At 39.0% G+C, this 26460-nt stretch overlaps 2 protein-coding genes and 1 long non-coding RNA gene across 5 annotated transcripts in view; all 3 read left to right on the top strand.

Moving 5' to 3' along the window:
- LOC110840334 (cardiolipin-specific deacylase, mitochondrial) overlaps positions 1–20027 on the top strand; it is a 32239-nt gene extending 12212 nt beyond the window's left edge. The window contains exons 5-11 of one of the 3 annotated variants that reach the window (XR_002546830.2): positions 400–538; positions 4807–4896; positions 7979–8080; positions 10355–10976; positions 15174–15435; positions 16047–16194; positions 16618–20027. Coding sequence is in view for 2 of the 3 variants with exons in the window: in XM_022085284.2 (XP_021940976.1) it covers positions 400–538; positions 4807–4896; positions 7979–8080; positions 10355–10976; positions 15174–15435; positions 16047–16101 (1270 nt within the window). In the remaining variant the exon portion in view is untranslated. Of the gene's footprint in view, positions 1–399; positions 539–4806; positions 4897–7978; positions 8081–10354; positions 10977–15173; positions 15436–16046 lie in introns of all 3 variants that reach the window. The other 2 variants (XM_022085287.2, XM_022085284.2) reach the window with 2 other exon arrangements.
- Positions 20028–21960: 1933 nt separating this feature from the next.
- Positions 21961–22587, top strand: LOC147871575 (uncharacterized). Its single transcript, XR_015538685.1, has 2 exons — positions 21961–22003; positions 22161–22587. It is a non-coding gene; the product is annotated as an uncharacterized LOC147871575 (long non-coding RNA).
- Positions 22588–23914: 1327 nt separating this feature from the next.
- Positions 23915–26460, top strand: part of larp (La related protein) — an 89662-nt gene continuing 87116 nt past the window's right edge. Inside the window, exon 1 of the mRNA XM_022085291.2 lies at positions 23915–25260. Within this exon, the coding sequence (XP_021940983.2) occupies positions 24633–25260 (628 nt within the window). The 5' untranslated portion in view covers positions 23915–24632. The remainder of the gene's footprint in view (positions 25261–26460) is intronic.

The raw sequence follows: 26460 nt of genomic DNA, 5'->3' as shown, positions 1-26460 counted from the left end.
TTGGGAGATGAATTATAGCTACTTCACATTCTTGATCTGAGCAGTGAGAGGGGGGTGAGTGGTTATCATCGCTCCTTGGCCACGCTTTACCCCCAGGGAAAGGTCCCCATACCCGTTAGAACCTTCTATGAATTTACATAAACTCGTGTTCAAGTTGCTTTGGTGCTGAATGATAATTGAACTTCAGACTGTATTAACAGTGGACTGAAGATCATTCGGTATTTTTTGACTCCTGTCTCAGTTGAAAAAAATAATCATCCAGACTCTTTAATGCTTTTTGAGTTCTTTGAACGAAAGTGCATGAAAATAACGCATAATCCAGTGTGTGCCAGATTGGTGTGTTCCTTTCACCTCTTGTTAATTTTTTTAAGTATTATTTTGATTTATATCTTTTGAAAGTCGTTCGAGTCTCCACAACGTCACAGACATCATTGTGATGGGCGGTTGCCTTATATTAGAGTCTCTGGTTCTCTTTCACTGGTGTGAAAACAACGGATTTGGTCCTCTTGGTGTTACTGGGATGTCTATGGGAGGACATGTAAGTGCTTAAAATCTTCTATCCATACATACTTTTATTACGTCCAGTGCAGTGAAATATATTTGAAAGAATTGCGGTATTGAAGGTTTCAGATCTAGAAAATTTTTTTGTTTTTACTCCATGTCAACTTTGTTATGTAAATATATTCTAAGTTTTATGAATTGGTAAGATATCAGGTTCTTAACGGTATTGAATATGGGATGTTGTGCGGTGCAATCTGGTAGAGACACTGACTGTCTCTGAAATGTCGGTATACTTCTACCGGATTACTCGGCGCAACATCCCAGAAGACGGTTATCTTATCATAAATTAATTGTGATTTTACTTGTTGAATATTAACAGATAATATTTATTACAGCTGAGCTTGAACTTGACTTCATTGAACTTTATGTGGGATTTTATTTGTTTATATATTGATTTCTATAGAGATTCATATGGTATATGTATGTATAGACAATTATTTCTTTCTCAACTGTGTCCAAAATATAATTGTAAGGGTCCTACAAGAGAATGCCGTTGCTAATGGTGGCATAATTCGTTTTAAAATTCCCTTTATATCACAAAAATGTAGTTAACTTTGTACATTACCTCGTTACTCTTTTGCGTCACACCATAGCAGTTTGTGGAAACAAAATTATCAACCTCCAGGTGGACTTGGTGTGCGTTCCTGATGCGTTAATATATATCAGTTGGCATGCACGTGTGAGAATATTTTGATGACATTGGTTCAACTTACTACTGAATGACACTTCTTCTGATATACTTTGCCAGTTCACGCCTAGTTTTCATAAAGCAGTGTTAGTGCTCATATTATATTAAACTTTGTGAGACGGTTTCATGGTTCCAGCAAAATTGCATTGGCCAGTGCATGTCGATTAGAGTCGTACCTCTTGTGTTTTTTTTTAATTAATGTGATCAAGTGAAGAATTCTTGGTCTAATGTGTCATCAGTTGTTAAAGGTACAAATGGAAATGTGTGTAAACATCATAAGAATCGAGCTATTAAGTCCGTACATTTGCTGATAATGTCAATAGTCGTACTGAAGGAGAAATCCTTATGTAAAAACCTTTGCCTACGCTTACTAGAGAAGATATTTTCAATATAACTGACTTGTATGTGGCTGAAAAGGGCCTTTGTTAGAAACAGTGTGTCGATACGGTGCACACTGAGCGATTTCATTGTACCAGATCGCACTGGTACTCACTGAATCATTTGTCATTAAGCTATTGTGAAAAATATTCCAAGCGCACTGAGAATGGTGTTGGAAAAGGATATGAAGATTGTAAATTTTATAAAATTAAGATAGTTTGATTAAAATTTTTTCATTTTTCTTTGTGAAGGAATCGGTAGCAGTTACACAGTGCTGCGGCTGTGTGCTGATGTCTTGTGATTATCACGAGGCATAGTTTTGATTCATTTATTCACACTTACGTCATGTCTGTGATACTGCGTTGCTCCAGAGGTTAGCATACCTAGTTGATCTATACTGTGAAGCTATCACAGCAGCTGTCATTAATAAGATCTTCTCAGGTCATTAGCCGTGTCAGATGATTAAAACTTGCTGATGTTTTGAGGACTGTCGTCCTCAGGGCTCCTCAAGACTAGCACCGAGGATGAGGACAGAGATGGTCTTCGAAACATCATCAAGTTTTAATCATCTGACACGGCTGATGGCCTGAGAAGATCTTATTAATATCTAGGTGACATTGTTACAAAGATAGAGGAATTAAATTTATCATTCCAGGGTGCAACTATTACATTTACCACGGCATGTGAAACGTTTGAGTCCTTAACACAAAATAGTTTTGAAGGACATGCATTAAAACGTTACACACTGTTTTCTGAATGATTTGTTCAATGAATGTGAGAGTGAGGTAAGTGATCTTGTTCTTGCAGACATAATGGGGCCACAGTTTTCACGGACATACATGAACATACATTTTAAATGTTGTTTTCTAAATTTTCTACTGATTCTGTTTATTGGAAACCGATTGTTGACAGAAGAGCATAGATTAAGAGGACCTTGACTTTTTACTGAAGACTTTTCAGTAAATTCCGTATGTAACGTACAATGTATATTGAAATGTCTCTTGACCTATCAGTTTTTAAATGACTATTATTAATAAAAGATTGTTGTTGCCCTCGGTGGACTAACGGATAGCATGCTCGCCACTGGACCCAAGGTTCGTGGGTTCAAACCCGGCTGCGGTCGATTTATTTTTAAAGGATGATAAAAATTTGTAGAACAACTTCCTTCGGAGGGGAAGTAAACGCGGCGGTCCCATGTTGTAGATTTACGGCATGTAAGAGAACCTTACGGGCTTGAAAAGAGATGTTTCGTAAGCAAAAATCAGCGGCCATTTCTCGCCCAAGTCCCCTGATTCACTGCTAGATGGCTCTGGCAGTCAAATCAGGATTGAGTAGAAATTGTGCAGAGACAGTGGGCTTGTCACTCGCTACATACAAATGCACACTCCACAGACTAGGAAACCTCCAAAAAGGAGGTGGCGAAGACCCACAGTGGGTTTTAGATCCAAGAAACAAAAAACAATAATGAAATGCTGTTATGTTGTTTAGACAACTTCATTTTTCAGTTATAGAAGTCATGTCACCAGCGGTTAGAACGCTGGCCTTGTAATCCTGGGGTCTCGGGTTCGATTCCCGGCGGTGCCCGAATTTATAACTTGTGTTGGGCAAGGCCGTGGTCTACGCAACACGGAGTTTTCCTCCGTGGCATCCCAACAATTACTCCATTCACACACAGAAGAAGGCAATGGCAAACCACTTCTGGTTCATCTGCCAAGAACGTATATGAACAGGTCCCAGTCCGAGAAAAGGATGGAAGGATCCTGTTCATATGGACCTGTCGTCAGACAGAACACTAAATAATAATAAGATGAGGTGGTCTAGCGGTTAGAACGCTGGCCTTGTAATCCTGGGGTCTCGGGTTCGAATTTATAACTTGTGTTGGGCAAGGCCGTGGTCTAGGCAACACGGAGTTTTCCTCCGTGGCATCCCAACAATTACTCCATTCACACACAGAAGAAGGCAATGGCAAACCACTTCTGGATCATCTGCCAAGAACGTATATGAACAGGTCCCAGTCCGAGAAAAGGATCGAAGGATCCTGTTCATATGGACCTGTCGTCAGACAGAACACTAAATAAATAAATAAACAGAAGTCATATGGTCTTAATGCCTTCCTCAAGTAATGTTAATCATGCTGATGCATTACCAGTTGTGATGGTGCTGTGGTAGGTAGCATACTGGACTTCAATGCATGGGGTCATGGGACTGAATTGTGGCGAAGTCAAAAAGAATTTTCTCTTTCATGTTGGTATTTTGCCAAAGAACTACTTCTCAGTAGATTTGAATGTATGATCATCTATGGCCTTATTGCAAGCAGTGCTAGTGTTGAACCCACCTTGCAATTTTGCGATGTCAATATTTGTGATTGTAGGAAATTGAAAATTAGGATTTTAGGATACACCCCAGTGGCATTATGTACTTCTGTACCAGTTGTTAGTTGAATCGTGCAGACAGACATGGCCAACCTTGTACGTGTTGATTTCGTGCACAATGCAATAATAATCTGATAAAAACATTAGTTTTTTTTTATAATATTTTGCCCTTTTAAGTTTTGAAGTTGGCAGTTTTGTTTGTATTGCTGAAAATGAAGTATTTGTTTTTATCCCCCATTTCCTCCCCCATCCCCCCACGATTAAAAACTTTCCAGGAATTTGACATCTCTGACTGTTGCAAACTCCTAAGAGTTGGGTACTGTCACTGGTCGGTTTGAGGAGTTAATAATTAATACCTTTGATTGGTGACTTGGAAACTGTATGAAAATTGTTGCATAAAGCGATGGATCCATTTCAAAATGTACTCCCTGCATTTGTGCTGCGCCTGAGATCTTGGGAATGTCTGATCGCCTACTGTTTTCATACTTTTGTGACAACATACTTGTATACAGGCAAGACACTGTAACGTTTATTGCATGGGAATAGGGGATATGAACTCCTTTACTGCATGGCTGCCAGCTTCAGAGTTAACTGGCTAATGCATGGCCAATTGGACCATGCCTAAGAAGCAACAAGCGTTAGGTAGACGTTAATGACCGTAATGGAGCTTGTGATTTATGTGGTTTATTTTTAATGTTTATTGTCTTATCTGCCAGACAGTAGGTGGCAAATACGTACTAGTTTTCTGTATGTGCAAATTAAGATGATTGATACGCATTTTTATATAGGCTTGTTTCTTGATTGCAGATGGCTTCATTGGCAGCAACAAATTGGCCCAAACCCATTGTTCTTGTACCATGCCTATCATGGTCGTCTGCAACTCCAGTTTTCACCCAGGTATGCCAAAATAAATTAAGTCACCATAGTTTATTTTATCTGATAATTGCAAAATCTCCCTGTGCAGTGTTTCGGGAGACTGTTCTGCTGTTCTGCGACACCAATTTCCCCACAAGTAGTAAAAATTCTCTGGCAGTGTGTGATCTAAACAAACCTTCATCTGCTCACTTAATAATTCCTTAGCTTGCATGGTTTATTATGTTTTTTGCTTGTAATGTCAGGGGGTTTATAATTGACTCAGCTGCTGTTTCTAAGTATTTAGACAATATGTGAGTGTTTAACAGGAGTATTTGTGCATGTGTTCTTTTCATGCACAAATACTCCTGTTAAAAGTCACGTGTGAAGAACTGCGACTTTTACTTCAGCTAACATAACTGCTAAAGGTTTATATACCAGTGCCATTTGAGTGTTTTAGAACACAGGACCAAAATCAAAGTGAAAGAGCAAATGAGGATTATACTACTGACTAATTAACTGGATAGGTTACGGAACCTGAAGGTTCATCACCGAATTAACCAAAGCCCTCCACCGGACCCTGTCCTGGGCCAACAAAATCCAGCCTCCTTCAACTCCTATCTCCCATAGATCCCGCCTGAGATTATCCTCCCATCTACGTCTAGGTCTCTCCAGAGGTCTCTTCCCCTCAGGCTTCCCAAATAGTGGACCCAACCGACCAGATGGCTTAGGGAACCCGAAGGTTCATCACCGAATTAACCAAAGCCCTCCACCGGACCCTGTCCTGGGCCAACAAAATCCAGTCTCCTTCAACTCCTATCTCCCATAGATCCCGCCCAATATTATCCTCCCATCTATGTCTAGGTCTCCCCAGCGGTCTCTTCCCCTCAGGCTTCCCGACCAATACCCAGTGCACACCTCTTGCCCCATCCATGCGCGCTGCATTCCCCGCCCATCTCGTTCTTCTCGACTTAATCACCCTGACAATATTGGGGGAGGAGTACAGATTTTAAGCTCGTCATTATGCAGTTTTCTCCACGCCCCATCGTCTTCTCTCTTAGGCCCAAATATCCTCCTCAACACCCGATTCTCAAACAACTGCAATCTGTGTTCCTCCCTCTGAGTGAGAGACCATGTTTCGCACCCATACAAAATGAAGATTACACATAGGAGGAAAATCCTTAAGGAATTATCAGTTTCTCCCACGCTTGTTTGCAAAATTTATTTTGTTTGTCTCTTAAAAATTATCTGAAATGTATTTTGATCTTGTGAGTTGAAACCCAACCACTTTTGTGCATATTAAAGAAGTTTCTGAAATATCTTTGTCAATTTGATCTGTGTAAAACTGATTTCCGCAGTCTTTTTCGTGGACGATTGTGTTTTACAGAAGTCAAGGTGTTCGTATGCTTGTATCCATGCAGTAATTTCTGAACTAGAATTTTATGATTTATTAAATGGATGTTTTGCTGGGGTCCTTTCCTGGGGGTAAAGCATGGCCAGGGCATGACGCTGACCACTCACCCCCATCTAGTGCCAAGGTTAGGAATGAGTAGGATCTATACCGCCTCTCCCCCCGAGCGCCTACATGGTGTATTGCTTGAAACACTTGGAAATTGCCAGCTAAGGTGACTGAGGCTTGAAATTTTTCTCTGTGCCACTGTATCGAGACTCGCTGATGGGCCCATGCAACCTGATGGCTTTTTTTCCAGGGATTTAAAGTTGGAGCTTATAGCTAACCACTCCATGTAATTTTAAAGCCAATAATATGTGGAGATTTAAGTAGGATTTGGGGTTTTCCTGGCAATGAGTCCATAGATTGTTGTCTTGTGTGTTGTAGTGCCGTGTAGTCTGGTCGATCACTCTGACGATGGAAGTAGCGAAGACCTCTGAAACGCTGGTAAACTTCTACCAGACTACATGGCAATACAACCCAGAACAGAGCCATCTTGCATATGGGGATTTTCTTACATTCGTCTGATATTGTCATCATGTGATATTTATTCAGAGATTAAATGTTAAATTTAGGATTAAGTAACATTTAAGGAAAAGAGCTCCAGGCCTACCTCATCGTTGGTATGAAATTTTTATTTATAATAAGAACATAATACTCGCTCATCAGTTATTACCTCAGCCAATGACTTGTATTAGTGTTTGAATCACTGTTAATGTATATTTGTTTTAATTATCACTGTTGAAATGACTGCTCATTTTTGTAATAAGTGAATATACGAGGCTCGTCCACAAAGTAAGTTTCCCTGGGGCCGTTTACAGAAACAAAACACAATTTCATGGAAATATTTATTGCAACAGATACAGCAAGTGTCCAGCTATTTTTCAACATATTCGCCACCGGAATTGAGACATTTGTCATACCGTGGGACCAACTTTTGAATACCTGTGTCGTAGAAGTCTGCCGCCTGGGATTGGAACCACTGTGTGACAACCATCTCTGCCTCTCTGTCATTCTCAAAACGCTGACGCTGACCGGACAGGAATTTCTTGAGGTGTAGGAAAAGATGGAAATCACTGGGAGCGAGGTCCGGGCTGTAGGGTGGATGATTAAACATCTCCCAGCTGAACTCCTGCAGGAGACTTGCTGTCCGTTGAGCCGTGTGCGGCCTAGCGTTATCACTGACCGCACTTCACAGTCGGCGGGAGCTGGAATAAGAACCTCCATCTTCAACAGCTGCAACGATGCTACTGTGAGAACGCGGGAAGGGCCTTTAGTGCATGCGCCATGCTACGTCATTGCTCTATCACGTACGCACAGTCGCTTCGCGCAATATAAGGTTTGCTAGCTGTGGGACGAGTGGGAAACTTACTTTGTGGACGCGCCTCGTACATATGTACTACGTACAAAATATTTTTAGGGATATTTGCTTTGCCATGTCCAAATGTCTGTCTGCCCACATGTAAGAAATTGAGAACTGCTTTTCTTATGAAATTTTAATATTCAGGAGTTTTGCTACAATCCACACATCCAGTTTCAGTTAAAATCAGGCAAACAGTAATAGGCACCTACATGGATTTCTTTGTGCAGAAGTGACTCGGTGGGGAATCCCCACCCACGCATCAAGTGATGAATTCACTGCACGCGTTTCCTATCCTGTTTTGTTGACTGTTACAGGGAGTCTTGAGTCACTCTATCAACTGGAAGTTGCTCGGCGCACAGTATTTTTCTGATGATGTTTTCAGGGAAGAAATTAGGAAGTTGGTCGAAGTTAATAAGGTAATTGTGTGAGTGTTTATGTTTTGCAAGACTGGCCTTCCGCTTATGACTTATGACTGTACTGAAATGCGGTTTAAACCGAGTGGTAGAAAGCCCATGGGATTAGATGAAGAGGAAGGCTTGGATTCTTGTGCAGAATAATTAATTACAGATGTGTAGACATCCTGGGGGTATTTTAACTCTTCAGCCAGCATCTGAAGACCCATTACATTAACAAATTACTATTTTGATTTTTTTTAAAAATTTTATTTGGATATATAATTTGTTTAATATTGGTTTAAATCTTGTCAGTCTAATCACAATAAAATTCCTATTAAATATTAAATTATTACTATAATTAACATTTAAATATTTAAAATATATTAAAATGATCTCTATCGAAATGTTCGATTTACATTAGAACATCACTTTTTACACGACATGTTTCAGTTCCAAATGAACTATCTTCAGGTGTATAAATTATATAAACTTAAATATAATTTCTTAAATGCAACTTTTAGTCAGATGTTTATCAGATATCAAAATGATGTTTTCTTCCATATTTTATTGTATTTTAATATCGTATTCAGAGTTGTTCTGTATATGTACGTCGTGCTTAACATGATTTGTGTGGGTGAACGTTGAACGTTATTTACATCAAAACCATGTCAGAAGCCAAAATGATACTCGCAGGGTGGCGACCAACTTGGTGTAGCCAACGGTTGGAAAGAAATGTTGACCAGTCAAAATACAGTGCAAAGCCTAATGAAATGACACGCATTTTACAGGAACTAAACAACTGAAATGGTAAGGAAATTAATTGGACTGAAAAAAAAGATTGTGTAAAATTGTGAAAAACATTTCAGAAACATAAACGCAAGGTTTTACATTGGAGTCCGATGGCTCCAGTCACAGACTGAGTATGTGCACTATTTGTAAGTTGGCGTTACCAATATCGAGATGAGTCTGCGGTCTGAGGAATGAAATGCTGATGGCTCAGACAATTTGCACAAAGCTAAAGCAGTTCTCTCAAAATCCTTGAAGTTCAAAACTTAAAAGCAATGTTTGAATGAAGACGAGATTGGTTTCTGTCGGCTCCGTCTTCTTGGTTGTTGTGCTGTGTAGTCTGGTAGAAGTTACCAACATTTCAGAGGTGCTTGCTGCCTCGCTCATCAGGGCGATGGGTGCTGATGATGGAGATAGCAAGTGCCTTTGAAAGATCTGCGAACCTCTACTGGACTATGTGGTGCAACATCCCAGAGGACAGTCTTCTTCACAGCATAACCTAGATTTACAGAACTACCCAGACAGGTAGGAAGAGTATGAGTCATATACGAGGTGCGATCGGAAAGTTTCCAGACTGCGCCTATAAAAACCCGTACACTTATCTCAGGTATTAAATTCATCCATCACCCTCGAAGTAGTTCCCCTGGGAGTGAACACAACGATCCCAGCGCCGCTGTCAAGCCTGGAAGCATCCCTGGAAATCTTTCTTTGTCAGCCTGTCAAGTACCATCTGCGATTCTGCCTGAATCTCTTCTATCGTCTCAAATCTCCTTCCCTTTAGCTGAATTTTCATCTTTGGGAAGAGGAAGAAGTCACACGGAGCTTAGAAAGGAAGTTGGGGTCGGTTCTTGCAAGATCTTTGAGCTCCTGACAAACGAGAAGTCAAGTCGATTCTGCTTCTGGTCCTCAGACAGGATGCGTCGCATGTGGAGTTCTTCCTTTAGAATCAGCTGACAGGTCCCATAGCCTATCCCAACAATGTCGCACAAGTCGTTGATGGTACGACGTCGATCTTCGTAAAATTTTCGGGCGTTGTGCTCGAAGATGGTCGTCCAGAACGCTCGTCATCATCGACAGAGGTTCGGCCATTTTTAAAACGTGAATGCCACACAAAAGTTTGTGCACGACCCATTGCGGACTCCCCAAATGCTTGCTTTAGCATTTCATAGGTTTCCGTAGCCGTTTTGGCGAGTCTTTGGCAAAATTTGATGCACACTCTTTGTTCATGAAAATCTGCAATCACAGGAGGGTCGGTGTAATGCACTACCAAAACGCCCGTAACTAAGAAACAAATGCTAATTCGATGATGCCGGCTGGCACACTGATTCACTATGAATGTAGGCCGCATCCCCTAGCGGCAGAAGCTCGTACTACATCCGGTTCGCCCTCTATTGACACAGTCTGGAAACTTTCTGATCGCACCTCGTATTTGTTTGTTGTGTAAGTTACAGAAATTTAAATGTGTAATATGCGTGTTTGATGATGGTTCTTTTTTCCTTTTCATTGAAGGATGCATTCCAAGCTGGGCAACATTTTGCAAAATACTATCCGCAAAGCATGGATCACATTAGTAAACTGTGCAGAGAGCAAGATGTATTAAACAAAGGAAGGGAGTCACAAAATGCATCTCCACCAAACTGCAAGTCTCTCACCACAGAATTGCAAATGAACCGCGACATTGACCAGCAAATAGCTGGGTCGTCCCTATCAAACCATCAAGCAGTTGTTAGTAATTCCAGTGTGGCTCCAGCTTCTGATTTCGAGGTCCACGGTCCGACTTCAAAGAGAATTCTGAGCCCTAAAGTTGACGTTACCTCAGTATCAAATATAGGTACAGCAGATTTGATGACAAGTGCACTGAAACGTTCACACCTGATAAGTGAATTAGAAACTTCAGAATCGAGCAGTGTTAATTGTTTTAACGCGAATGTTACTTCAAAGAATATACCTGACCAAGCTTCTAAAGTCACAAATACAGTGAATAGTTTATTAGCTAAACAAAAGCATTCAGACACAAATATTTTAACTCGGTTCAGTGAATCAGAATCAGGTTTCCTAGGTTTCAGAAACAAGGACTTAAAGGACAAGAACTCTCTAAATGATGCTTCAGTGGGAAGAGTCAGACTGAAAGGTAAATGAAAGTCAGTTTGTTGTTAGATTACACCTGTAATTGTCATTAATGAAATGGAACGCCATTGAATTAATGCAGCTGTTAATGGCCATTTTGTGATTTAACCACCACCACCCCCCACCCCCCACCCCCCGGACTCCTTGGTCGAGTGATCAGCTCGTCACAAGGCCTCTACCCATACACAGGACAGCACAACACAGAAAGACGTGGACAAACATCCACGCCTTGAGTGGGATTCAAACCCACGGTCCCAGTGTCCGAGCGGCCACTGTGATGGCATGATTTAACCACTTGACTGTCAATAATCTGTGTGACACAGTGAAATGTTACAGTAAGCTGCAGCGTATCACAAAATTGTATTCATCTGCTTTAATGCATGTCTTGTGATGTTCACAAAGGCCTACAAGTTTTCATTAGTGACACTAGATGGCAGAATGTTCTGTTTTTATAACTGCTGCTGTTAGGCAGCTTTTAGATGTACTTCTAATATGGATGACAAACGTGTTGCGATAATGTATTATGTCTTCTTCTTCTTCTTCTTATAGCGTTATAACCCTATGTAGGTCTTAGCTTGTTCGATGAATTGTTTCCATTCTGTCCTATCATTCACAATTCTTCTCCATCCTCTTACTCCCATCGTCCTCACATCCTCCTCCACGTCGTCTATCCATCGTTTCCGTGGTCTCCCTCTCATCGTTCTTCCAATCGGTCTCCATTCCATCACTCTTCTAGTTACCCTGTTTCCTTCCATTCTTGCAACATGGCCAACCTAACCTAACCTTTTGCTTTTGATTAGCCTCACGATATCTGCTCCCTGTATGATACAATCTAGTTCATGATTCATCCTAATTCTCCAGGAGCCATCACTATTCTGTATTGGACCATAGATTTTCCGTAATATTTTGCGTTCAAATATTCTAAGTCGTTGCTCATCAAAGCTAGTTAATGTCCAGGCTTCACATCCATATGTGACTACTGGTCTTATCAGAACTTTATAGATTCTCAGTTTAAGTTCCCTCCCCAGTATTTTAGACTTCATTAAATTCTGATAGGCATAATAACATCTATTTCCATTCACAATACGTGCTTTAATTTCATTAGTTACTGAATTTATAGTATTAATCTGTGAACCCAGGTAATTAAAATTCTGCACATGTTCAAAATTATAATGCCCTATTCTCAATTTATTTGTGACATTTCTTGCTGCTCTTGTAACTTTCATATATTTTGTTTTCGATTCATTTATTCTTAGCCCCCTTAATTCTGTTTCTTCTATCAATTTTAATACTGTTTCTTCCAGTGCAGATTTATTCCTGCTAATAATAGCTATATCATCTGCATATGCACTCACGTGTATTGATTTTATGCCTATGTGTCCTGAGATCTCAAGTTTCCGAATAGATGCTTCCAGCGTCAGGTTAAAAATGTATTATGTAGCGTTTCTAATACTTTCCGTTGTTTTTCAAATTGTGAGGGATGGCAAAGAAATGCACGCGAAAAGGGACAAGAAGATGCAAGTACAAGGGAGATAAAAGTTGTCAAAGGAATCATTCGTTGTTTTCCACCTATCCATTTGTATAATAAAATATTTTAAGTGAATGCACATATGGCGGGATGTGTCTAGGTTTTCATATTTAATCTCCAAAACTTCTGAAAAGATTTGTTTGGAATTTGGTTTTGGTGTGTACATCAGGTGAAATTAATTTTTGGTTAATATTGGCTAAGTGTAACCCCAGCTTCATTTGAAGCTGAAATTAAACTTCTGTCACCTTTCTCTTACAAAAAACTGGCACATGAGAAAAATCTACTAACATTTTTTGGCATAATTAATGTTAAGGATAAATAATTTGTGACCACACAATATGGTATCTGCTGCATCATCTTTGAAGGAACGAGGTGTGCGAATTTGTAAGTTCTGTGCGTTCTGTTAGAGTATGTCTCTCTGTTTTCTTCTAAAACTACCTAGTCTCTCTGAAACTTTGTAGGGTCACATTCTGATATTATTTATAAAAATATTTCACCGTGTTTTATCTCAGAAGGATGTGTTTCGTACTTTAATTTAAATTTATTCTTAAAACATTTTTCCTTTACAATAAATCCCTATTTTCCAACATTTATTATGAAGCAGAATTTGAGTGGGGTTCCCCTCCCCCTTGCCCCCCCCTCCTTTCACATGTTGATGCAGCAGTACATCACATTATTTAATAAAGTAGTCGTCTTGTCACCTTGTCTTCTTCCAGGTTCTGGTCATCTCCTTTGCATGTGTTTCTCTTCACTAAACTTGACTTAAAAGGCCACATACTTTGCAACAACTTATGTAATTCTTATGTAAAATTTTTTCTAAGAGACTTTCTTTCATGTATGATAAAAATCTGTAGCATGACTTCCTTCAGAGAGGAAGTGAAGCTGGCGGTCCCATGTCATAGATTTACGGCTTGTAAAAAAATCTTATGAGCGTGAAACGATGTTTCGTAAGCAGAATTCATTTCTCATGCATGTCTCTTCTGTAAGACTTGATGTTTTCACAGTGGTGAATATGAAGATTTCTGTCTTCTGGGTTGTTGCGTCGCGTAGTGTGGTCGATGTTAAGCAACGTTTCAGAGGTCATACTACCTCCATCATCAGAGTATGAAGATTTCTGTCTTCTGGGTTGTTGCGCTGTGTAGTCTGGTCGATGTTAACCAACGTTTCAGAGGTCATACTGCCTCCGTCATCAGGGCGATGAGTATGAAGATTTCTGTCTTCTGGGTTGTTGCGTTGCGTAGTCTGGTCGATGTTAACCAACGTATCAGAGGTCATACTGCCTCCATCATCAGAGTATGAAGATTTCCGTCTTCTGGGTTGTTGCGCTGTGTAGTCTGGTCGATGTTAACCAACGTTTCAGAGGTCATACTGCCTCCGTCATCAGGGCGATGACGGAGGCAGTATGACCTCTGAAACGTTGGTTAACGTCTTCCAGACTACACAGCGCAACAACCCAGAAGACGGATATCTTCATGTCTCTTCTGATTTGCTGCCAGATGGCTCTAGCAGACAAATCAGGATTGAGTAGGAATTGTGTGGAGGCAGCAGGCTTGCCACCTGTTACTCTGAGAAGGGGGGAAAAATCCTAGGCGACTAGGATGCGAGAAACAGCCAAAAGGTTGTAAACCACTCGCTGTGTTGATGTACTTGTGTAAACGATGTGGATGTGCTGTATCTGTTCATTCATCTTTTTGACTGGTTGTACACGTGAACACTTGTTCAGATTTTTGAAGACGTTGCGAGAGGTCCAGATAGAAATATATTGACAAAGCATGAAACTCGTTACCTAGAATGTTGGCTGTAATTAGATAAGTGTGAATCTTACTCTTCTTACAATGTTACTTCATTGTAAATGTAATAATTGAAGTTTAAGAAAATATCTAATTCACTGATGTGATTCTAGTCTAAATTGATAGATGTATATAGCTTTGTTAATGTTACAACCCAAATCTGTCAGCATTCTACCACGTACACTAACACTGGCATACTTTTATTGCCAAGAATAATCTTAATGGAAGCGTCAGGAGTTTCAACATACATCATTTTATAATGGTTCTCATTTCGGTTTTATCAACACATTTTTTCAAGCATAAAATGTCCAAAAACACACCAGAATGAAAATTTATGGTGTACTAGCTGAGCCGACACTTGTATGTGGAGTGAAAACTGGATAAATGAGAGTGGAAGATGAAATGTACGAGACAGACAGAAAAGTAGACTAAGATGGGCTACGAAAGAAATGAAAACATTAAAAGAACGAAATATCTGTAGTGGACAAAATTTTGAAATATAAAACCATTTGGATGTAACATATTGACAAAAGGCAAAGACAGACTTCCCAAACTATTAAAAAAATTCACACCACATGGCTTAAGAAACAGATGAGAACCCTTAAAGAGACTTTTGGATTCTTGATGCTGGAATAGATCAATAAATGACATGACTCCTTGATGTTAATGATCACTGTATTTCACCTTATTGCGAGTTATCATTATAACATGACATCAGATGTGCCTCTGACAAGGTGGTTGTGGACAGACAGCTGAACCTACCATACGATTCAAAATAATTCCTGGTTTTATGAAACTGTTCGTAGAATTTATATAAATTCTGTGCTTGAGAGTTGTGGTGGCACATTCATAATAATGCTTTATATTGTTCTTTTATGTTCAGAAAACATCAAGCATAGTGTATCGCGCTGGCGTGAAGATGAAGCGGTGTTATTTATGCATGGAATTATGGATGAATGCACTCATCTGCGGAACTTCACCGTCCCCGTGGACACGTCCCTAATCATAGCAATTTGTGCGAAGGATGATGCGTATATCCCAAGAGAAGGATGCGCTGATCTTACTGACATATGGCCTGGCACAGAAGTTCGGTTCCTTGACGCGGGCCACGTCAGTGCGTACCTACTTCACAAACACACTTTCAGGTAATTGAATTACAGCAAGGATTTAGATAGGATTTTTCCTATGGTACTATAATCGGTATCTTGTTACAAAAGTGGCACCATTTGAAAACTTGAACTTAACTTTACAAGAATAGAATACAGCGCGCCCTCGCTGTTTGCAGGGGTTACGTTCTTCAAAGCCCCTCGAAATGGCTAAACTGTGATGCATGATGTTCAGATCTTATGAGAAAAGTGGAGTTAGGGGAACCAACAGGGACAGAGGATTGATTTTTCCTATAGCCTCTGCGTCCAGAGTGGCTCTGGGGCCCACCCAACCTCCTGTCCAACGGGTACCAGGGTCTTTTCGTTGGGTAAAGTGCAGCCGGGATGTGGCACTGTCCACTCACCCCTATCTAATGCCAAGGTTAAGAATGAATAGGCATGTAGTGGACTTTGCCGTCCTTGTAACAGCATCTCTTCACATTGAGCAGACTACTCAATTTGATTTGCGTCTTGGTTGTATTTAACAGGTAGCGTTTACAGTATTGAATTCAGTTTTATTGTGGCTGGCAGACAAACGGCCTGCACAGAGCTGCAAGGCTCTTTTTCTTTTGTTTCAGAAGTCTGTTAGCAGGTTTTATCTCTTTTTACAGAGCGGCCATCATTGAATCATTTCAGCGTTTCAAGAGGAAATACGTAGACGTATAACTGGAAACTACAACAAAATGTGTGCCTTGTCAACGGGGATTATGTTTATTTTAGCTATGACACACTTTATTGTCCACTATAAATCGTCATCAGGTGGGTAACCTGCAAATTGCAAAAGTAATTGCTCATTGAACTGCAGATTTTATCAGTTTCATTATGTTCATTTGCTTTGACATTTAAAATAAGATAGGAGAATAAAACAAATTCAAAATTTGTGCAGCGTATTCTAGAAACAAGAGATTTATGTGGCCGTCTAGAACACTGGGCAGATTTTACATAAAACCAAGAGTACGTTAGAAATGTTCTGTTTAAACACCGATTTTATATACACAGGAAACCTGATTTTTAATGTAATATTGACCTAGATAAGAGCTGTAACACCGCGTAACATTAACAACTCTGTATAACTCTTATAAGAAAGCTAGTAATTTAGTTACATGCCAGATGCTGTTAAAGAAACGTCCTCAGACGTTGATAACATGTAAGTAAGTTATAAATTATTTACTTTGGTTGTAGGAGACAGATGGGATCTCCTACAGCCATAGCACCCTGAGGACGAGGACGAAGATGGTTCTTGAAATTTTGGCATTTTGTTCAATAAATCACCTTACATGACTGCCAAATGAGAGGATGATGGTGAATAATGAATTGGAAAGGATGTGGAAGGAAGCGGTCATGGCCTAATTTAAGGTACTACCCTGACATTTGCGCTGTATATATTCAGTGTGATAAATTCTGAAGTTCAATGTGCAGTTATTATGATGAGTGTTAGACGCCTGATGTTCTGTTTATATTGAAACTTGAAGTGAAGGAAAAATGTTTTATAATCGACAGTTAAATGTCTGTGTGAGGGCTAAAAAAAATGGTGAATACGTAAACAGGATACAACTTGTAAGAATATCAACAACGATTTATAGTAATGTTTTGGGGGAATTTGTTTATTTCTAATAGTTTGGGCCCCAGTTTTGTAGCATTTTGTTCTAGGAACATGAGAGGAAGGAAAAGGTGGAAATTATGGGTTGGGAATAGTTACTGGTATGTTACATGCCAGCGGGTATAGTTTATTTAGAAATATTTGCTTCTGATTTGGAGTACAGTTTTTCTGCTACCAGTAACAAGCAGTGAGTGGGCATGTTATCGTGTAAAGCATCGCACAGAGCTGAGTATTCAGCAGCGTAGTCATTTGTTATTCAGTAGAGATTTTTAAGGTGGTATGAATATTACAAAATAAATTAAAAAACTAAATATTTGATATGTTTATATGGTAGATATTTACAAAAGAAGTGCCATGAGTGACTAAGATAAAAAGTTAACGTGTGTATGTTTGTGTGCAGACGTACTGGTGCTTAATTTGTATGGTACTGATATTTTATAGTTACGTAAATAAAACTAGTTGGCCTCGGTGGACTAGTGGTTAGTGTGCTCGCCACTGGACCCAAGGTTCGCGGGTTCAAACCCGGCCGAGGCCGATGGATTTTTAAGGGTGATAAAAATCCGTAGCACAACTTCCTTCGGAGCGGAAGTAAAGCCGGCGGTCCCATGTCGTAGATTTACGGCATGTAAAAGAACCTTGCGAGCATGAACGAGATGTTTTGTAAGCAAGATTCAGCGGCCATTTCTCACCCATGTCTCTCCTGATTCTCTACTAGATGGCTCTAGCAGACAAATCAGGATTGAGTAGAAATTGTGCAGAGTCAGTGGGCTGGTCACTCACTACTCAGATGCACCCTACAAGACTAATGAGGACAAGTTGCCTTGAGGTCAATAGGCCCAATCCTTGTAGTAGTTGGTGATGTAAATAAAATTGAGCAATGCTTTAATTTATTAACGTCCCAGTGAATAGATTTTTGCACAAAACAATACAGTCAAACACATTTGTACGAGTTAAGATTCTGTAAAGGCAGTGCTGATGGACCACGTTCGCTCCACAACAATTTTCGCACTCAAGATAATACTCTACCTTTAGGAAATGTTATCATACAAAGTTCCAACCAACCAACCAACCAAAAAGCTAACTGAGGGCGGAGCATCGTCCCTTCGTAGGTGAAACCATTCCTGCGCCCAAGGCGCATTGCTGGAAATGGTACACGGTCTTAAAATAAAAATGGAAATTTTGCTAACGCTAACAGGGTTTCGTCGTGGCGGGAGCCTCGACAATTCAAACTGGGATCTGTTGCTGCTGATGGGAGGTTATCCCGTCAGGCAAGTTGTCCGAAAGAATTTGGTTGGTTCATACAAAGTTATTGGGAACGACCTGTTTTGTATCTGTAAGATGTTGCTCATTAAGTACAGTCAGTAAGAATACTAACTTCTACTTTCACTTAGTTCAGTCACACTTTATGTGCCTCAACAACTATTTTTCGTAGGTTGTGATTCTGCACAGGTCACCTCTTTATTTAAAATTTTTTTGGCTTGTGTACAAGTGTATTAGTTTCTCTTTTGAATTAGTGTACGAAGTTGTGTGCGCTGCTGTGTTTGTGTGTGATCAGATGACTGCAGAGTTAACCTAACCTAACCTATTTCACACAGTATTGCGTGTCTCAAGATTCCGTAGTTGCTCTGATAAACAACTGGTGATTACTGTGCAATCATAGTTTTATGTAATTTGTTGAAACTACTATTTCTTAGTAAGGACAGCTAGGCTGTGACACAGAAGCAGCTACATACAGAAATGTGCTTTAAGTTAAATAGTTAAATTATATATTTGAGGACTTCACCTTTTCCTTTTAATGTCGTAGAATGTAGTAACGTTTAAGGGCTCTGTCCTGGCAAGATATCATTGCAAATTTAAATACCCAGAGAAAATGGGGCAGACATCACCACACACTAGTGTTTTAAATGATGGCAGAGGATTAATTCACAATTGTAATTTGTTAAACAGTAATGGAAAAGAAGGAAATCAAAAGCCTTTTGGTAGATTTGTTTGTTTATTTATTATTTATATGGCAGTTCAGAAAGCAACTGTGTTGTGGATCGTTTAAATTTCTACACTATCTTTAAATATATACCCCAGATATCCAAATTCTGGCCTCCATTTTGGATAATTATGTGTATTTAAGATAATTGTATCATGTCTGAGTTTGATTCTCATTAAATCCGTCAAATGCTGCAGTTCTCAATGAGAATCAGTTCCAAAACCATCACCTGTTTACTAATGGATGACTAGTGGCCTTGTTTCTGGTCACATGGCTTGCTAAAGAAAATGTCAAAAGTAGAAAACTTGAAAATAGAATTGTGAAGATAAGTAATAAAGTAAATAGTTGAGTACAAATACCGAATTTTTAACATGGGAAGCAGGATTAGTGATTTTTATATTTCCACGTATACTGAAAGAATCTATTTAACAATTATGAAAAATGGAAGTCAAGAAATTAGAAATATTCGCGTATGTTATGTTCGAAATGCCTAAGTATCACGCGCGATGCAATCTTTATATACGAGGTGGGACAAAGTAATTTGGAAGGACATGTACGTGCGCCAAATAGGAAATTACATCCAGTGTTGTTTTGTGAACACAGATAGCGCTGTATGTAAGAATGACCAAGTAATTGTAATGCTTTCTGTAGCATTGAATATGTGTGAATGTTTGTTTTGTGTGCGCGCGTGCGCGTGCGTGAGAGAGATATGTTTGAAAGGCTGTGGAAAGACACCTTCATGGCCTGTTATCCAGCCATCAGCTGATGATGTCAAAGTTTGAAATGGAAATTTGTCAGATTCAGATCCCATGTACAGTGTCTCCCAAAGAGATGTATACACACTAGCAATTTTTACGACCACTTGTCAGTCAGTTGCTCACCATTGTCAACTGTGGTAACGGTGGTCATTTTGAACACGTACACTAGATTCGTCAATTCACCAAGTGCCAGCGCTGGCTGAACTACGTAATGGTTTAGTTTAATAAAAATGTCTAATTTTATTCATTGAAATCTGGGACATACTGTGTTTTGTTAATAACCGGTTTACATACATTCAGTAACACGGTTATTCAATAAAAGTCTTTGGTTTTTGGTGTGAGCCACATCGAACGTTGTAGGTCTTCCAGTTTTTCAACAAAGATTGCAGTTGCCATGTTCAGGGTGAATCCATAATAGAGCAGTTAGTAGCTGATGTGTGAGATGTGGAGGACGTAACAGGCAAAACAGAGGAGCGGGTACTGAGCAGAGGTGGTGATGAAGAAGGGGGAAACCGTATTGAAAAGGAAGTTGGTACAGTAGGAGAAGAGGTGAAGAATTTGGAAAACCTACAACATTTGAGATGCTGTTCCCCAGAAGCCTAAATCATACATTCGTCTCCAGTTGCGAAAACCTGAAGACAAGAATGATACTTCATACTTACATATGTATTAATGGCACTGGGTTAATCTTCCACTTAACATATTTATCTGCATAACAGTTTACATAAATTTGTGTTATCACAAAAACCATGCAAGGTTGAACATTCTGTTGTGCTTTTATCAACTCATACTTGACTTTCACTGTTGTCTTACAAGGCTAGTTTCTTTACTGCCATCTCCTGTCTCATGGGGTGGTTTTTAATCTGGGAATATGGTTATGTTTGTTTCCTAATTTGTAGGACTGTAAATCTGTTAAATGCTAAGATGGCTGTCTTGTACATGCCACTATAACCTAGAAGATGGCCATCTTCGGACTCACTGCTGTGATACCTCAAATCATACTTATTAAAGACTGTACCCGTCTGTTATAAATGAACATATATTTTGTTCTTCAGAGACTAAGACGATGACATGACAATTTTCATATAATAGCCTATTGATGACACCAATCTGTCTTGCTCTGTTCGTGTATGCCCTTCTTATTCAGGCGTGCCACGGACATCACGCTTGTTTATCTTCGATGTTTTATTCCATGTTGCTGTGACTACTGGAAATGTAATTCTTTCTTTTATTTGCATCGTAATGACTACGGCGAGGGGTCAGGTCCTCGCTAACACCATATCGTTGATGAATATTATATTGTGTTACACTAGCTTAGGGTTGGCTCATTAAAGGTTACGTAACGTATCTGTTCCGAACAGTTGTGATGATATAATACAATCTGGATTGTTGAGTTTTTGGACTTATCCATCGTCTGATATTCTAATAAAAAAACAGCATTTCGAGGACTGGATCCTGTCCTTGAAACCTTGTATAGTTTTATACGATGGGCAAAGTCCAAAAATCCTACAGTATAGTAGGTGATATACCATAATTTAGATGGTGGCCACAGTTTTCTCTGCAGGTCTTAGATGGCGCCAAGATAAGACTCTTATTCTTAACAGTACCTCAAGGTGTTTAAAACGTGAAGTGAAGAAGGGTCTTAGAGTAGTCCTGGGGAAAATGTCTAAACATTATGCATTTTGTACAAAAGTCACAAGAATTTTTAATATAAGTGTTTATATCTTAATTGCATCATGCTTGTGTTCCTCAATACAATACTTTTATTTTCCGTCGTTACACAAGCTTGTTGTTAAAAATCATATAAGATTTCACATAAAATTGTTACATTTTAAAATTGACGACATGTTTCGATATACAATTCTATCATCGTCAGGTCTATCAAAATTAAAATTAAAATCTGGTGTATCTGTTGCTCTGCTTATATTGCTTTTGTTTTTATCCGTTTTTATTACATCTCAGGCTTCTTCCATTTAATTTTGGAGACGCGCCTGGGTGCCTATATCTGCAAAATCAATTTTAATTTTTATATCGTGATTCTGGATACCGACATAGGAAATGGAATAATATTACACTAATTTTATATTAAGGAATTAGTCAAATATATATCGTATTACAAGCAAAATAAATGCAATCACAAAATATAAAGTATGATAACATACCGGGTTGTGTGTGAGGTGCGTGTCATGCCATTCAATAACAACGGACACGCACCTCACACACAACCCGGTATGTTATCATACTTTATATTTTGTGATTGCATTTATTTTGCTTGTAATACGATATATATTTGACTAATTCCTTAATATAAAATTAGTGTAATATTATTCCATTTCCTATGTCGGTATCCAGAATCACGATATAAAAATTAAAATTGATTTTGCAGATATAGGCACCCAGGCGCGTCTCCAAAATTAAATGGAAGAAGCCTGAGATGTAATAAAAACGGATAAAAACAAAAGCAATATAAGCAGAGCAACAGATACACCAGATTTTAATTTTAATTTTGATAGACCTGACGATGATAGAATTGTATATCGAAACATGTCGTCAATTTTAAAATGTAACAATTTTATGTGAAATCTTATATGATTTTTAACAACAAGCTTGTGTAACGACGGAAAATAAAAGTATTGTAATATAAGTGTTCTTTCACAAGTACTGATTATATATGACTGTAATTATATTTTCATAATAATGAAGATTATGATGTTCATATGTTGGTTTAAAATTGTATTAATTAAAAGTTTTCATAGCTTACATCTGAAAATACATTTATCTTTTAAATAAAAATTGTGGTAGTCGCAAGGTAACTTGTTGCTTAATTCATAAACACTTCCACAGTTCTTCGTGGTAGACCAGATGTTATTTATTTTTCCTTTAAACCATAACCCCATTTGAATGTGGTATTTGACTTGGTACATTTACAAAATAAGTTTGTACTTTATTTGTGAAGAAATGTCAGTACAACAAGCAAATGGTTGGTGATCATTTTCTGTTGTGGAATGTTGGGCCTCATGGAATAACATTTATGACTGTGTTTTTTTTACTAATCTACATTTCCCCATCCTTCTTGACTGGTATTTTAGCAGTGTTTTGTAATACCAACAAAAATGGTTCTGCTGTGATGTTTTCTGCAGATAAATAAGATTTCCATAGAATAATGCTGATTCATTTGTGGGACACAATACATTGCCCTAAACACAACAGTGGTTTCAAATGTATTTTCGGTAATCCTGCATTAAAGTTTAGCAAAATATATTTTTGGTGATTTCAAAGGTGTGTGTAGCATCAGTATGAGCAAGTAATTTTTGTGTTTGCTTATTTTTCAAAGTTATGAGAGCTCTAGTTTCTTGTTTAATAAAATGTTAAACGCAGCCCCCTAAAAAAGGAATATTCACACAGGTTCACAGAAATTAAAATAGGAAACATTTACGCAATTTTTAAAATGTAGCGTTTTGCAGCTTAATTGATGGAAGCATAAAGGAGGGATGATACATGTTTGATATGACTGACAATGCAACACTTGTGGTACTGCGATCGAGTGGCGACTTATGTTACGGGTTCTTTGAATGTTTACTGTGGTTGTTATGGGTAGTAATGATGCAAGTGGGTATCAATATGTGTTCGTGTGTGCTAAGATTGTATTTTTTACGAGGTTAGGATACATTCGTTTTGGCTAGGTTAAATGATATCTACTTAGGTGAGATGTTTTGATATGTTAGGTTTGTTTAATATCAGTTAAGGAAGCTTTGATTCGGATAGAAGCATGAATCCTAAATGTAGGTTAGATTGGCTTTGAGTATTTGAAAACTGCGAGTTTTAATGTGCGAATTTCAGGCAGATTTAATATAACGTTATACACATTGCAAGGAACCCGCAAGAATGTGTATTTCGGTTCCGAGCGTGCTTATTTCTTGCTGGGAAGCGTACACATTTTGTTACAATACCGCAAACGGCTTAATTCCATACCGTCACCGATTGTAAGCTTTGAACACATTTCGATGTGATCTTTGGTGTATTGGCAGGGTTCCATGTTTGTCATCTGAGGATCTATGGATGCTATAAAAAATAGATAAGGGGTATGTGGAGTTACATATTTACAAAATAAATTAAGAATGGGTGAGGTTTATATTCATTATAGGTAAATGAGCACGCGGAATTATAAAGCACACTTTTATGTGCCTTAAAAGAGTTTCATAATATTTGAGCTTTGATATTCACGTACAGAATCTGGAGAGTGGCGACATCTGTGGATGTCTTTATAATAAGCGTCAGTTAACATGCATGATTGTGGAGTGTTGTATGCGGCGAATAACATGCTTTGTGAAATATGTTTGGAATAGAGTGAAAAGGTATAGTAAGTACGAATAAATATTCTGTTTTGGAGTGGTGAAACCACTGACAAGAATCTGGGCATGTACATCGTAAATGGTTAGGCAGTGTGGAAGAGATTCTGAATTTGTGATTTTAGTTTGTGAAGTGATATAAAGACATTATCGACAGATTGTAATATATATATATATATTTTGTTAAAGTGGTTTCATACAAAAGTACGATAGCTGGTTCAGGTTCATATATTACACGGAACATTGATCGTTGAATGGCGTTATAGTCGGCGTGTTTTTCCAGCATGCCATGCTTCTACGTAGCCGTAGGTTAACATATTGTATGCTATAATTGTGTTTTGTCCACGTATCAGGCACCAAATATAATACATTATTGTTACGGGGACGTTAAGATTACCATTGAAGGAGAAATTCTAATTTAGGTTGTCTGTTATATTGATGTGTCAGTGTAAGAAAAGAAATTGCGTCTCGCCTCGTGGTGAAACTGCGCTTGTGTCTTATTAAGGAAAATGGCGGCTCAAGTCGCACAGTCGAGTGATGGCCCTCAAAGCAGAGAGACGGTCGGAGCATCGTACGCGAACGCAGTTCTTAATTTTAAGAACATGGATAGTAATAAGGAAAACATAAATGCCGTATCACATCCGACACCTGTGGAGCATTGTGCAAAAGAAGCTCCTACGAGAAGTAAGTCGACTTTACAAAAAAGTGTTAAGCAGCATGGATTGAACAGCTCTACTCTTAACAGTGCAAATGGCAACGAGGATTTCCCACAGATTATTCCACAAGGTAGGAATTCGCGGAGATTGCCCGACAAAGTGGAGAGTAACGATAAAGTGACCAGTAAACCACCCATAAATGGATCATGTTCGGACAGGTCGGAAAATGATGGAAAAAGTTGTAATGTTGATGACGAAGGCGCTAATATTTCTGATAAAGTTCCTGAGGAGGAGGAGAAGAAGAAGTACGTTGAAGCACCATTGCCAAAGATAAATCCGTGGACACTGAATAAAAATGCTGCATCGGTGATAAGGGGGAAACAGCCGGATGCCAAACCTCAGGCTGGGGCACATGTGGTTGCACCTTCAGTGACTTGCACGGAGAAGAGAATTTTGCAACCCCAACAGCAGGGTCGAGTAGGTGAGTAATAGCCTGCATTTTTGTGAAATCGTGATGTATATTTACCCTCTGCATGGTTTTTGGGCATTACAGGATGTTTGGCTGTGTGGTTGAGAAATGGTTTGGAAAGTGTGAATTTTTTTATTCTTTGTCAGAGGTTTGAGAGTACGTTGTTGCTTATAATATGGTCAGAAGTTTTGTAATCTTCGGCGTATTGTGTGAAATTTGTATGTGTACTTGAATATTTCTGAAAGTACTGTTAATAAAAATGGTTTTAAAGTTCAGCCATCTATTTGTGGTAGAGTCAAAATGTTTCAACGTGTACTGGCTGAGTGGTGCAATACTTTTGTGAATTTTCATGTCTGAGCGTGTGGTATGTATGCAGGGTGTAGGCGGTGATTGTTCTGGCACTCGTATTTGGATTACAGAGAGCAAGAAATGCACCGGAGTCATGTTTGGTGTGGCAGATTTTATTTTCAGACCACGACAGAGGATATTAAAATTTGATTCGGGAGCAAACATCAAGTTTTGCATGGTTAAGGCCTTGAGTCGGGCGGTTGTGTACAGATGGTTTAGGTCTTTAAAGGATGGGGCAGATTACTGCCAGTGTCTGAGAGGGCCGTAGAGGAATGATTGACTGAGCTGTTGAAACTGTCGTTGTATTATATGACAGGTGCCACGTGGTTCTTCGTGATGACGTGCGTCATATGGCAACTTGTTCCATATCTCTTACAGGATCCGTGTGAAGAAGCTACCTCATTACAGTTGGATAATTGACTGTCACTGCAGGTGTTTTGGGTTATCACTGTCAATTAAAAGTGGTGCTACCGTCACGATCCACAATTCATATGTAAAGTCTCATAATGCAAGCAGACTGCTCAAAGGGGAATGTGATACTTGAGGTTTATGATCCGAAGCTTTCGTGGCGAATAAGTATAATAAATTTTTCTCGAGCCACCTTACACGGCTAGTAGTTCGAGATGAATTTGTTATACTTGAGGTGTTTTTCAACAGCCACGATAATGTTGGCCAGAAGTTTATTTCACAAAGCGTAATGTCATTTTTACATCAGATTCAGGTATGGCATTTTCTTCTGGGCTTCATATAGAAGATGTATCTAGAATCTTGAATCACGTTTGCTTCACGTTCAGGATTAACCTGATGTTCAGATGTTTCCTTAGCTCCATAACTGTTAATTTCACCTTTACAGGAAGTAAGCCT

The sequence above is a fragment of the Zootermopsis nevadensis genome, unplaced genomic scaffold (genome assembly GCF_977971745.1).
Source record: "Zootermopsis nevadensis isolate Lab colony 2312 unplaced genomic scaffold, Znev_1.0 Znev_ptg000046l, whole genome shotgun sequence".
In the NCBI taxonomy this organism is placed as follows: domain Eukaryota; kingdom Metazoa; phylum Arthropoda; class Insecta; order Blattodea; family Termopsidae; genus Zootermopsis; species Zootermopsis nevadensis.
This window is presented reverse-complemented; position numbering and strand designations above follow the sequence as displayed.